The 13,622-nt window shown below is 48.7% G+C and overlaps 1 protein-coding gene across 3 annotated transcripts; it reads right to left on the bottom strand.

Moving 5' to 3' along the window:
• Positions 1-1,677: 1,677 nt before the first annotated feature.
• Positions 1,678-11,708, bottom strand: LOC143834210 (uncharacterized). 3 transcript variants are annotated; one of them, XM_077330825.1, is made up of 7 exons: positions 11,540-11,708; positions 9,236-9,372; positions 8,688-8,782; positions 8,388-8,514; positions 7,690-7,866; positions 6,225-6,401; positions 1,678-5,238 (listed from the first exon to the last, which is right to left on the bottom strand). In XM_077330825.1, exons 2-7 carry the CDS (start codon positions 9,246-9,248, stop codon positions 2,831-2,833), a joined length of 2,997 nt encoding a protein of 998 aa, XP_077186940.1. In that variant the 5' UTR covers positions 9,249-9,372; positions 11,540-11,708; the 3' UTR covers positions 1,678-2,830. The 3 variants fall into 3 exon arrangements, with proteins under 3 accessions (XP_077186940.1, XP_077186941.1, XP_077186942.1); XM_077330826.1 differs by having other exon boundaries at positions 7,690-7,785; XM_077330827.1 differs by lacking the exons at positions 8,388-8,514; positions 8,688-8,782; positions 9,236-9,372; positions 11,540-11,708 and adding an exon at positions 11,180-11,273 and having other exon boundaries at positions 7,690-7,785.
• Between the last annotated feature and the right edge of the window lie 1,914 nt (positions 11,709-13,622).

The raw sequence follows: 13,622 nt of genomic DNA, 5'->3' as shown, positions 1-13,622 counted from the left end.
TGTTAAGTTTGTCAGCCTCAGCCAAATGCCTGGTGCAGGATCTCCCTTTTACAGGCTCTGCGGAATTGCAGGAGATCAGACAGGGCCCTGATCTCTTCAGGGAGCTGATTCCACCAGGTGGGGGACAGACAGGACAGAGAAGGCGCTGGACCTGGTTGAGGCCTGACGTGCTTCTTTGGGGCCAGGGATCACCAGCTGGTTGGTGGTGGCAGAACGTAACACTCTTTGGGGCTATATGATGATGATGATGAAGAACTGGTTTCTCTACCGCACTTTTCATTACCCGAAGGAGTCTCAAAGCAACTTACAATGACCTACCCCTCCTCTCCCCACAGCAGACACCCTGTGAGGGAGGTGGGGCTGAGAGAGCTCCAAGAGAAACTGCTTGCTGAGAACAGCTCTGTGTCTAGCCCCAAGTCACCCAGCTGGCTGCATGCTGTGCAACACCCTTTAAGCTAATAAAACTTGATGGATGCAAAGATTAGTCTGGAGGTATTGACTTTCCTCTGGGTGTATCTCAGGAGGATTGCGAGATGTGGGAAGCTGAGGCCTTGGAAGGTAGTTTTCCCTCAGAAAGGAAGCATGTCCCAGCCAGTCTGACCTGGAATGGCTTTTTCAGTGCCCAGAGGAGGAGACAGGGCGGTTAGTCCTTATAGGAGGGAGTCTTCGTTCTCTGTTTCTTCGCAAATTTCAAAAGTTCTTTGCCAGCTTCCTGTAGAACAGTGGTTCCCAACCTTCCTAATTCCGCGACCCTTTAATTCCGTTCCTCATGTTGTGGTGACCCCCAACCATAAAATTATGCAAGGGTTCTCTCACAGAAATTAAACAGAAACTGACCAATGACACAGAGATCCATTGTTCATGATTGTATATAAATTGTTTTTTTTTATGGGGTTTCTCAGTTCAGTTCTGCCTCTGGTCCCACCGTGCCGATCTCGCTCTTTTCCGCTGCTCCAGACAGACAAACGCTCTATCTCGATCTACCGCACAAGGTTGTTGTGTGGATGGCGTCCCCGCCCCGCCGGCCATGCTGCTTGCCCTGCCGCGACCCCTGTGAAAGGGTCGTTTGACCCCCAGGTTGAGAACCGCTGCTGTAGAAGTCTGATGGTTATATGTTTGTTCAATTTTTACACTGCCCCTCGCTTGGCGTCTCAGGGCAGTGTACATAGAACATTATTATTATCCGCACATTTCCCTGCTTCCTAGAAACATTCTGGGATGGGCTTCCTCCCACTTCTGTGATTCTTCCCATGACAGAAGAGCCACACCAGTGCGGTGAAACGCCCTCCACCCCGGGAGTACAGTACCAGCATCTGCAGCCCTGCAGGGTCATTGTTGGGTTTGCACTCTGTGAAGGCACAGAGGTGATAAGGCGCTCCTTGCTGGCAAATAGGAGGAAACCAAATCAAATCATTTCCAGGCATAAAGCTCACCGAATGAGATTATGACACGTATTTTCTCTGTCAAACTTTCCTCTCAGAGTGGTTATGAGGAATAAACTGAGTGGCAGCAGGGCATTATTAGCTGAGCTTCTGGCCGGAAAGATTTGATTAAAATGTGTAGACTTGAAACATTGTGAAATGATGCGACTCAAAAGAAATCTTCAAAAACAAAAAAGCTGAGTTTTCTGTGACCCAAATTCTAATGAGTTCAATATACTCAGTCTCTAACATGCAAACAAGGGAAATCAACTATTTATTCATAAACTTGAAATTTATGCAGGAAAAAAAAAGGAAGAAAAACTAACATACTGGTAGTAGCATGATATATATAAGTATCTAGCTACAAGAAATAGTCCCCATTGTTAAATAAAAGCTTTGTACCGATGCTTATGTCCCTGGCTGGGGAATTTCTCGGACACGATGATGATAAACAAATGAACTGCTTCCAATCTTCACTACTAGGTCAAGTTCCAGTTTTCATGTCTGATCAACCAATGAATTTTAAGCGGATTTATGATTTGTTGCAGTGTCTGAAGAAGAATTATCAAAATAAGATGAACTAGCTGCTTGTCGCTACAACTGGAGACTATAATTGGAGTTAAGAATATTTAAAGTGAATCGTTTGGAATAAAGAATATCTAAGCTGACAACTTTTCTTCAAGATGCCTTTATATTATTGGGTAGCCAGTAATACACAGATGGTGTCTTTTTCTATTGATCAACTAATTTGACACAGTTGTTGGCATAATCCGAATTTGAGCTAACCATCAAATGAAATCAGTTAATAACATTAGTAATTAGTGGGATGTGACTAACAGGAAATAAAAGGGCTGTTTGTGAAAAGCAGCAAAACACTGTCCCTGCTTAAATTTCAAATCCAATAGGAAAGCTCTTCAAACATTTCTCCACCTCTTCACCATCACTTCTGCCCAGAAAAGTCACTTCTGCCATCTTCTCTGACATTTCTACAGCAGAAAAGCCCTATAAATGCCCTGATTGTGAGAAAGGTTTCAACCTGCTTAGACACCTGGGGCCATGTGTGATGTGTCAGAAAAGGTAGCAGAGGTGACTCTTCTTGGATTGGCAGTAGGGCCTTTTACATGGTGACTACCCCCATGAGAAGAAAGAGCCTCCTGTGGCGCAGAGTGGTAAGGCAGCAGACATGCAGTCTGAAGTTCTGCCCACAAGGCTGGGAGTTCAATCCTAGCAGCCGGCTCAAGGTTGGCTCAGCCTTCCATCCTTCCGAGGTCGGTAAAATGAGTACCCAGCTTGCTGGGGGGTAAACGGTAATGACTGGGGAAGGCACTGGCAAACCACCCCGTATTGAGTCTGCCAGGAAAACGCTAGACTAGAGGACATCACCCCAAGGGTCAGCCATGACCCAGTGCTTACACAGGGGATACCTTTACCTTTACCCCCGTGTGAATCTTTCTGTGGGAAGTAAGGCTTTGGCTATAACGGAAGCTCTTCCCACATTCCAAGCACTGATACGGCCTCTCCCCAGTATGAATCCTTTGGTGAATAGTAAGCCCTGCGCTCTGACGGAAGCTCTTCCCACACTCCAAGCACTGATGTGGTTTCTCCATGGTGTGAATCCTTTGATGGACAGTAAGCCCAGCACTTTGACTGAATCTCTTCCCACACTCCAGGCACGTGTATGGTTTCTCCCCGGTGTGAATCCTGTGATGGATACGAAGTCTCGATCTCTGCCGGAAGCTCTTCCCACACTCCGAGCATTTGTACGGTTTCTCTCCTGTGTGGATCCTGCTGTGTTCAGTAAGATTTCTGTTCTGCCTGAAGCTTTTCCCACACTCCAAACATTGATATGGTTTCTCCCCAGTGTGAAGTCTCTGGTGCACAGTAAGGCTCTTGCTGTGACCAAAGTTCTTGCCACACTTCAAGCAAGCATATGGTTTCTCTCCGGTGTGAACTTTTTGGTGCGATTTCAGGGTTGCAGTCTGCCGAAAGCTCTTCCCGCATTCCAAGCACTGATATGGTTTCTCCCCCGTGTGAATCCTCTGGTGAACAGCGAGGCCTCTGCGGCGACCAAAGCTCTTTCCGCACTGAGGACACGTATGGGGTTTCTCTCCTGTGTGAATCTTTTGGTGTGATTTCAGGGATGAACTCTGCCTGAAGCTCTTCCCACACTCCAGGCATTTATAGGGTTTTTCTCCGGTGTGAGTCCTGTGGTGAGCGGTAAGTTGCGTGCTATGCCTGAAAGACTTTCCACATTGAATGCATTTATATGCCTTCTCCCCTGTGTGAATTTTTTGGTGAGAAACAAGACTTGTGTTCCAAGTAAAACTCTTTCCACACTGCAAGCATTTATATGGTTTCTCCCCTGTGTGACTCCGTTTGTGAGCAATAAGTGTTGTGCTCCGAGCAAAGCTTTTCCCACACTGTGCACATTTATGTGGCTTGGCCCCTGTGTGACTCTTCTGGTGAGAATTAAGATTTGCTTTCCACCTAAAACTCTTTTCACACACCAAGCATTTATAGGGTTTGTCCCCAGTGTGAATCCTTTGATGATACATAAGGTCGGTTTTCCGACGGAACACCTTCCCGCACTCCAGGCATTTATTTGGTTTCTCCCCACTGTGAATCCTTTGATGAGGCCTAAGGTCAGCTTTCCGACAGAACCTCTTGCCACACACCAAGCATTTATATGGCCTTGTCATGGTGTGAATCCTTTGATGAGTAGTGAGGCCTGTGCTCTGACGGAAACTCTTCCCACACTCCAAGCATTTATGTGGTTTCTCCCCCGTGTGAATCCTCTGGTGCACAATAAGTCCTGACCCTTGACTGAAGCTCTTTCCGCACTCCAAACACTGATATGGCTTCTCCCCTGTGTGAATCCTGCGGTGGGAAATAAATCCAGATTTCTGGGTGAAGCTTTTCCCACATTCCAAACAGCAATACGGTCTCTCCCCCGTGTGAATCCTTCGGTGTACAGTTAGACTGTCGCCCTGAGGGAAGCTCTTCCCACAGTCCAGACATTTATATGGTTTCTCTCCAGTGTGAGTCCTGCGGTGAACAGTAAGTTGTGTACTGTGCCCGAAACACTTCCCACACTGCATGCATTTATACGGCTTCTCCCCTGTGTGAGTTTTGCGGTGAGAAGCAAGGCTTGCGTTGCAAGTAAAATGTTTTTCACACTGCAAGCATTTATATGGTTTCTCCCCTGTGTGACTCCTTTTGTGAGCAATAAGGGTTGAGTTCCATATAAAACTTTTCCCGCACTGTGAGCATTTATGTGGCTTGGCCCCTGTGTGTCTCTTTAGGTGAGTATTAAGATTAGTTTTCCACCTGAAACTCTTTCCACACTCTAAGCAGTGATATGGTCTCTCCCCCGTGTGAATCCTTTGGTGTACAGTTAGACTGTCACCCCGAAGGAAGCTCTTTCCACACTCCAAGCATTTATAGGGTTTCTCCCTGCTGTGAATCCTTTGATGAACAGCAAGACTTTTCATATACCTAAAACTTGTCCTACAATGTGAGCGTTTACATGGTTTATCTCCAGTGTGGATTCTCGCGTGGTTCTTGGGACTAGATTGGCAGCCGGATCTTTTGCCGCTCACGGGTTGCTGCTTCCTTCTATTCCCCTCATGTCGTTTCTCCTCTGAGAGGATTTCCTGGAGATCCCTGCCTTGAAAGGAGAAGGATTTCTTCTGCTGCTTTCCTCCTCTCTTTGATCTGCCTCGATTCCCATGCGCTTCTTCAGCATCCACATCCAAAACCGAAGACTCTCTCTCCTTTGAAGCTGAGGTGCTTTTATTAATGTGTGTGGGGACAATGTCTTTGGAAGAAAGAAAAACGACTGAATGAGTCCTTGTTATTTGACATCATATCTGTAACAGTTTCACTGTATAGTATAAAAAGCTAAGGGGTAAATAGGTGGAGAGTGGGCGGGCCCTGTCTGATCTTTGGCCCAATCGGGAGGCTTTTTGCGCTTTGTGCCTCCCGATTGGGCCACAGTCTAGACAGGGCCCGCCCCCCTAATCTAGCCATGAGCGCTCTGGTGAACTCTCCGCCATTGCACTCCTGGGCACCCCAGCCTGCCAGTAAGTCTGGCGGGGAGGGATGGCTGCCCTTCCCCCTTGGGCTGAGAAGCCCTCACGCCGCCTTGCAGACTCAGCATGAGGGCTTCCCGGCCCACCGGGAGCTGTGGGGGGGAGGCGGTGGCTGCCTTTGCCCACCAGGAGCCACCCCCTCCCCCACGGGGGGCCCAACTGGAGCCCACTGTATTTCTCCTACAGTGGGCTTTAAGGCTAGTTAGGATATAAAACATTTACTTCTTTTGCACCAACAGGAATGTATATTTCTAAAGGGCTAGCTTAGGCCCAAGTCAGCCAGTGAGCTGCACTGCCGAAGGTGGGAATGAAACCTGGGTCTCCCCTGGGAAGCAGACCTTGCCTCAGCCAAGTAGAGGCCCCAGACAATAGCCCTCCCAAACAAGGATGCTTTTCCTCTACTTCCTTTTCTCAGGGCATCCCTTAAGACCCCCATGCCTGCACCGTGAACAAACCCAACAACTGACCTGTGGGATTGTAAAATTTGCTATGGGCAGAAGGCAGTTCAAAACATCTCCCATCTCAGCCTGGCACCCTAACCACAGTGCCATGTTTTGCTGCCTAATAGGTCCTTCACCTGAGAATGCTAATGACGTTTCTCCACAGCTCACATTCTGGGTATTTCAACACCACAACCTCTCTTGCACAACGAAGGGATCCTTCTAGCTTCTGGCCCATCTGTGTCTTTGACATGCCCATAAAGACAACTTACTCTCAGCCACTTCTGCAGGCAAGTTAATGTTCTCCCGATGGACTCCCAGGAAGAGCTCCACCACATCTTCTGACTCAAGTCCTTCTTGTGGAAAACTCTCTGCTTTTATCTCTCCCCCGTTCATGTCTTCTTTCAGACAAAGATGGACAGGCTCCTTGGTCCAGCAAGGAAGGTCAGCTAACAAAAGTGAGAATAGCACATAACAGTAAATACTTCTGTTTAGCAGCTGTCCCAGACTCCAGTCATCCAATAACCATTAAGTGACTTGCTAGCAGAGTTTTATCCCATACTTAATTCTAGAAGCAGTTGCTTCTTTATCACATTAAGTTCAGGTTCAGTGGATTTCAGTTAATCAAGCACATGTAAAGTACAGCTCCTAAATTTCTGAACTATGAAAACGCTAGAGGGCGTCACCCCAAAGGTCAGACATGACTCGGTGCTTGCACAGGGGTTACCTTTACCTTATCTATGTATGTATGTATGTATATCTTAACACAGCCAGCGGTGCCACGGGCGCCGCGGACTAAATAAAGCCGTAAGGGCTTAGGGGGAGGACTTAGGGCGGGCTCTGTCCGGGATGAGGAAGGGTGCCGATTGGCCCCTTCCTCCAAACAGACCATCGGCCGGGCCAATCAGCAGGCGCGAAGCGTGCCGATTGGCCTGGTTGATTCCCGCCCTGCCGACAAGGGAGCCCCCAGCAGCCGCGTGAAGCGCAACTGCCGGGGGCTCCCTGGCCTAGCGCCCACTGTATTTTTATTACAGCAGGCTTGATTACTAGTATATATATATATATGTATGTATATATGTGTGTGTGTGTGTGTGTGTGTGTGTACACACACATAAAAAGGTAAAGGTATCCCCTGTGCAAGCACCGAGTCATGTCTGACCCTTGGGGTGACGCCCTCCAGCGTTTTCATGGCAGACTCAATACGGGGTGGTTTGCCAGTGCCTTCCCCAGTCATTACCCTTTACCCCCCAGCAAGCTGGGCACTCATTTTACCGACCTCGGAAGGATGGAAGGCTGAGTCGACCTTGAGCCGGCTGCTGGGATTGAACTCCCAGCCTCATGGGCAAAGCTTTCAGACTGCATGTCTGCTGCCTTAACACTCTGCGCCACAAGAGGCTCTATACACACACATACATATATACATACATATATATAATTTTTATAATTATATATAAATTTATGATTGTATAATATAGTATATAGAATATAGAAATTATCTAATGGTAACAGCACAAATACCAATCCTCATGGGTCCTCACTGCTTCCTTCCCTCCATTGTGAGAAATGTCCACTGATTCCTACTCTTTACCTCCTGTCATTTAACCAGTTCTTAATCCATACATGAATTGGGGGGAGGAAGCCATAGAGACAAAGTGACCAATATATTCTGGGCTGAACAAAACAGAAGCACAATTGTCAGACTGGGAACGGCCCTTCCCTCCTCATCTAAGGAAGTACCTGTGGAGGCCTTCACTTTGGCAGAGTCCTGAACAAGAATCTCCCCCACTTCCTCCAGCCAAGAGATGAGGTCAGGTTTGCAGGTCCAAGGTCCTTCTGGGAGGGACAGCAACAAAAACCACCATGTGTACAAGATTGTGTCCATACACTGCAGACTTTCATTCATTCTCCAGGGATCTTAAGGAAGTGAAATTTGAGGGATTCAAATACAGAATAGTTAGGGATCTGCACCACAGAGTTGTGGGGACGCTCAAAAAACATCTCAGGCTTACTCCTCAACATGCCTTTGTGGGTGGCCCTAAGACCCTCATAAGGTCCATAAAATGTCCACTGTTTGATTCAAAAGCTGAGATGGAAGAAAATGAGAAAAGAGGCTTATAAAGAAAAAGTTTGGCCAGATCTCGAAGGCCCTGATGGATGGACTCCACAGGAGGAAGGATCTCATGGAGCAGAGGTGGGCAAACTGTGGCCCTGGCATGCAGGCAGGGCCTCATGGGAACTGTAGTCCATGGACATCTGGAGGGCCACAGTTTGCCCACCCCTGTCCTGGAGAATAACTGCAGACTACCTGAAGCACACAGTCAGTAGATGGAATTTACCACGCAACATGCAGCCTCTATCTAGAAATAAAATGGGGGGGAAATATTGGGGGTGGGGGGACTCAGGACCACCCACCCACCTGCCATCTACTTGCTTACCCACAAAGGCCACGCTCCCAAAATTCTCCATCATGACTTCCCTGTAAAGAGCTCTTTGGCCCAGATCCAGCAGAGCCCACTCCTCCTCCGTGAAATACACGGCCACCTCCTCGAAGGACACGGGGCCCTGGAAGAAGGCAGAATCATTCACTTATTAACATCCCTGTCCAGAAGGGGACTGTGAATCTTTAGGCAGGATGCAATGCTTCACACCTGGGAGAAGTGAGTGGCGTTTCCACCTGGCTTTGACACCTTGCACCTGCGACAAAGAGAGGGGGACCCAATCCCTTCCTTACTCACCTCCACCCTGGTCGGAGGCTCACGCAGAACGTTACTTTCCACTCTTCTGCCAACAGGGGGCGACAGGAATCCCATCAGTGACCTCTTTCTGCTTCCTGCAAGGGAGGAGAAAAGCAGCAGGGGGACACTTCTGTGACAGACACAATTCCTGTTTCAAACTCCGACGTCTGAATTCTGTTTCGTATTTCATGCATCTCTTTAGGAATATGAGGCTACAGGTTTACTGCTGACAAAGCCCCCTTGCAGATAGGTCTACAGCAGATTCTAGTTCAGGGTACATCTGACTGCGGGTCTCCCAGTCTGAAAGAATCTGGCTTGGTTCACATCCAGTTTAGGAAAGTTCTCCTCCTAGTCTCTTGGAAGCAAGTTTTCTAGGAGGATCTTTCTCCCCACCCCTGCTCCTGCTTTCCCCATCTCCCCTGGTCTGCAGGGTTTTGGGCAGCAGAGAATCCACGCCAGTCCTGAGCCTAACCACAACATTTTTCTTTCTCCTACCTCTTCTTTGCACCCCCTATTCACATCCCAAATGACAAGACAGGAATCCTTACCCAGGGTGGCCATGGTGACAAGATTTCCCAGCTGGTCCAAAACCCGGTCTCAGATTCACAGATTGGTATTCGTCATCTTTTGCTGCTCCTTTGTGGAATGTGCCAGCCTCCCTTAAATTTTCTGTCGTTTTGGGTCACTTTATAGAAGATGTAACAAAGAAGAAGAGTCAGTTTTTATACTTCAGCATCTGAGCCGAATGGCACCTTTAAGACCAAGACGTATGAGGAAAGGTTGGGGGAGCTTGGTCTGTTTAGCCTGGAGAGGAGACGACTGAGAGGGGATTTGATAACCCTCTTCAAGTATTTAAAAGGCTGCCATGTAGAGGATGGAGCAGAGTTGTTCTCTCTTGCCCCGGAGGGACGGACCAGAACCAATGGGATGAAATTAATGCAAAAGAAATTCCGTCTAAACATCCGGAAGAAGTTCCTGACAGTGAGAGCGGTTTCTCAGTGGAACAGGCTTCCTCGGGAGGTGATGGGTCCTCCATCTTTGGGAATTTTTAAACAGAGGCTGGAGAGCCATCTGATGGAGAGGCTGATTCTGTGAAGGCTCAAGGGGGTGGCAGCTGACAGTGGATGAGCGAGAGGGTTGTGACTGTCCTGCACAGTACAGTAGGTTGGACTAGATGACTCAGGAGGTCCCTTCCAGCTCTATGATTCTAAGACCAACCAAGTGTTATCCAGGGTGTGAACTTTTATGTGCCTGTGCGCTTCGTCAGACAATGAAATATCACAGTGCAGGTATAAGGACAAAGTAAATTAGCAGGAAATTAGCAAACAGCATCGTGAGGACATCCAACAAACACGCAGCACAACAAGGATGTTTAGCAATCCAAGACCCTTGCAAGAATAGCAAGCGGAGTTCATAAGGTCTCAAACTGAAAACCAGACAGACTCACAAGGCTGAAGAGAAAGAATAAAGGAATGACTACAGCTGTGTAACAAAACACTCTTCATGACTTCAGAAGTCGATACTTTTTATATGATTAATATTGCAGGGCTTTGTCAGAACAAGGTCTGGATCTTCACACTCGTTTTCAGAAACAATACCCTTTTACCAGTGACAAAACTCCTTGGTTATTTTTCTTATATAGGAAGTCCAAGCCCAGCTGAATTCTGGAGATTTTTGGTGTGTGTGTGTGGGGGGGATTATTTGGCCATGAAATTGAGGTCACTGTGGGTGGGCAGGTAGTTCTGATTGTCCTGCATTGTGCAGGGGGTTGGACTAGATGACCCAGGAGGTCCCTTCCAACTCTGATTCTGTGAACTTAAAAAATCCCTACAGGAGCCTGGTCCTTCCAATACCCATGAAGCTAGCAGGCGGCTCAACCTTACAATGGCGACTCTGGCCTCACACACCACGTGCTTAGAGGCTAATTTCGAATAGCCTTTCATTGCATAGCCACTGTGGTTCCTTTGGTCTTTGCGTTTATAAGGTTCTCAGGTATTAAAGACCACTAAAACTCCGGGGAATCAAAATGTCCAGATCCCTGCTTAATGACAGATTTCATGTATTTATGTATTTATTACATTTATATACCGCCTTCCCCAAAGGCTCAGGGTGGTTTCCATGCAACAGAAACAGTACAAATAACTCAGTATATAATAACACAATAATAACTATACTATTATTATTATTATAGTTAATAATATTAATATAAGATGCCCACAGCAGAGAAACTGCCCATTTGGTCCTGCTCCTTCCGACCCACCCGAATCTCGGCTCACACGGATCTCGACAACGCCTTCCTGCTGGATTATTTGGCCATGAAATTGAGGTCACTGTGGGTGGGCAGGTAGTTCTGATTGTGCAGGGGGTTGGACTAGATGACCCTGGAGGGTCATCCAAACGCCAAACGCCCTTGGGGAGCCCGACGGGGGGGGGGGAATATTGGGGATGGGGGGACTCAGGACCACCCACCCACCTGCCATCTACTTGCTTACCCACAAAGGCCACGCTCCCAAAATTCTCCATCATGACTTCCCTGTAAAGAGCTCTTTGGCCCGGATCCAGCAGAGCCCACTCCTCCTCCGTGAAATACCCGCCCTCCGGCCCCCTGCCCAGGAGACCCCCGCTTTCTCCTCCCTGCAGATCCCGACGACCTCCCGCCCACGCCACGTGTCCTTTCTCCACGCATTTGCACCGGATCCACCCGGGATCACGCATTATTATTATTATTATATCCTGCTAATCCTCCTCTCTATCAGGGGAAGGAGGAGAAAGGAATCTCCCAGCTGGAGATCCGCCAGCCTTGCGTCGAGAGCAACAAGGAGGCGTGATGGGCACGAAGCGACGTCCCTTACCTGCCCCAAAAAGGTGGCTTTTGGACCGGGCAGGAGGATCCAGGAGGATCAGGGCGATCTCAGCTCTCCCTTCCCACCCTGCTTTGCCTCTTGGCTCCCTCGGAGTTTCCTTTGGCGTCCGCTCCCGATCATGTGACTGAGACCTGGCAAAGGCAGCCCGACCCAGTCGCTGCTGGAGCGCATGGATGGCTGGGGGGACCCTTTGGCGCCCCCCGCCCCACCTCCCTCCTGCATCCCACTCCCTCCTCCCCCTCTGAGGGTCAGCTGCAGGAGGGTCGCAGCGCCCTTCCTGACCGGAGAGGGATCCACTGGGTTCCCTCCTGCGTCTCAGTGGAGTCGGGGGTCGTCCCCATTCCAGATCTGGGAGAATGTGCTGTTTTCCCTTAGGGTCTGGGAAGCTGATCCCCCAAAATGGGGTGGTGGGGCAGCCCCACAAACTCTTATCTATTATTTATTTAATTTATATCCCGCCCCTCCCCGGAGGCTGGGGGTGGTCACAACACAATATACAATAATTGTATAACTGCGGCCCTCCAGATGTCCATGGACTACAATTCCCAGGAGCCCCCTGCCAGCATTCGCTGGCAGGGGGCTCCTGGGAACTGTAGTCCATGGACATCTGGAGGGCCGCAGTTTGACTACCCCTGAGGGTCCCAGATAAGTAAGGAATGTGATGCCTTAACCCCGGGGCTTTCTCAGCCAGGGTTTCCCGACAGCCCTGGAAGTGTGTCATGAAGGACTCTCCCTGTGGGTGGGTGATATGACCATATATGATGTTGACCCCCCCTCCCAAAATGGCCAATGATGAGCCTAGAGGGTTGGGAAGGGGAGGGGCCGCGGGTGGCTTTGCTTCCCAACCATATTCTGCAGGACTGTGCCACTTCTGGGGTTGCTCGAAGCCTGGAGAACGTGAAATTGGACGAGATGACCCCGGAGGTCCCTTCCAACTCTATGATTCGGGGTTCTCAATGGTAAAAAGGATGAGAAAGACGGCCTCATAAACATTCCTGCACCCCCCCCCCCGAGAAGTAAATAAAATAGCCAACAACTGCTTACAAACTCTACTCTTGGGCAGTGACGGTGTAAAGATCCACAGGGGCTGTAGCACCAGAGCCAGCGTATGGATTCACAGGGCCCTGTTCCTGTTTTTAAGGTCCACAAGCCACACAAGTATGAGGATCCCCCCCCCAAACAATCCCAGTGTGAAGGCTCCCCAAGGGTACAGCACTGCAGGGCCCTGCAAACAACCGTGGGGCCTGTAGCCCGTGCTACATGTGAATCACCTTTGTACTTTAGCAAGGGGAGATTCTGATCTTGCCAAGCCCTACCTCTGAAGATGCCGACCACAGTTACTGGCAAAGCATGAGGGACTAAAACTACCAGGCCACATCCTCACAGCCCCGAAAACCCACAACTGCCAATATTCTCCATTTGTTACAGGAATGTGAGCATTGTGCTTTCCGGGGAGATGTGATGGAGCTCTTCGACCTCTCCCCTGTTACCACTGAGAGGACTGAAAGCTTAGATATCCATATTTAGGGGATTCCCAATCTGTCTGCATGACTGTTTACCTACTTGGCTGCGTATTTGATATTATTACAGTGCCTTGAAAAAGTATTCTCCCCCCACCCCGGTGTTTGTCCTATTTTGCTGCATTACAACTTGGAACAAAGCTGGGTTGGGCGAAGTAGCACCACTGGATTCTCACAACATACCCACAGTAGAAAGAAGTGTACAGAAAATAGTTATTTGCCTAAAGAATGTGTCTGTAGATGAAGAAGAGAGGACAAACACACAAGTCTGGTCTGGTACAAAAGGGAGCTCCGGTTTAGTGGGCTGTGTGGAGCCCCACGGTTACGTTCAAGTATAAATTTATTGGTAATAACAGAAAAGTGTGTACAAACGGCAAACTCCAGAAAATATTCATTTTTATAAAAAAAGATTTAAATGATGTTGTAATATCGGAACCTTTAAAGCAGGGGTAGTCAAACTGCGGCCCACCAGATGTCCATGGACTACAATTCCCAGGAGCCCCTGCCAGCGAATGCTGGCAGGGGCTCCTGGGAATTGTAGTCCATGGACA

This window comes from Paroedura picta, chromosome 3 (genome assembly GCF_049243985.1).
Source record: "Paroedura picta isolate Pp20150507F chromosome 3, Ppicta_v3.0, whole genome shotgun sequence".
Taxonomy (NCBI): Eukaryota; Metazoa; Chordata; class Lepidosauria; order Squamata; family Gekkonidae; genus Paroedura; species Paroedura picta.
Note: the sequence above shows the minus strand (reverse complement) of the source record. Positions and strands in the feature narration are given on the sequence as shown.

What these genes read in the sequence shown, in the direction of transcription:
- LOC143834210 (XM_077330825.1), bottom strand. An exon ending in AGCCTCCGACCAGGGTGGAG is followed by an intron (nt 8,515 to 8,687) that starts GTGAGTAAGGAA and finishes GCCTTCTTCCAG; the next exon opens with GGCCCCGTGTCCTTCGAGGA. An exon ending in GCCTGCAGAAGTGGCTGAGA is followed by an intron (nt 5,239 to 6,224) that starts GTAAGTTGTCTT and finishes TTTCTTCCAAAG; the next exon opens with ACATTGTCCCCACACACATT.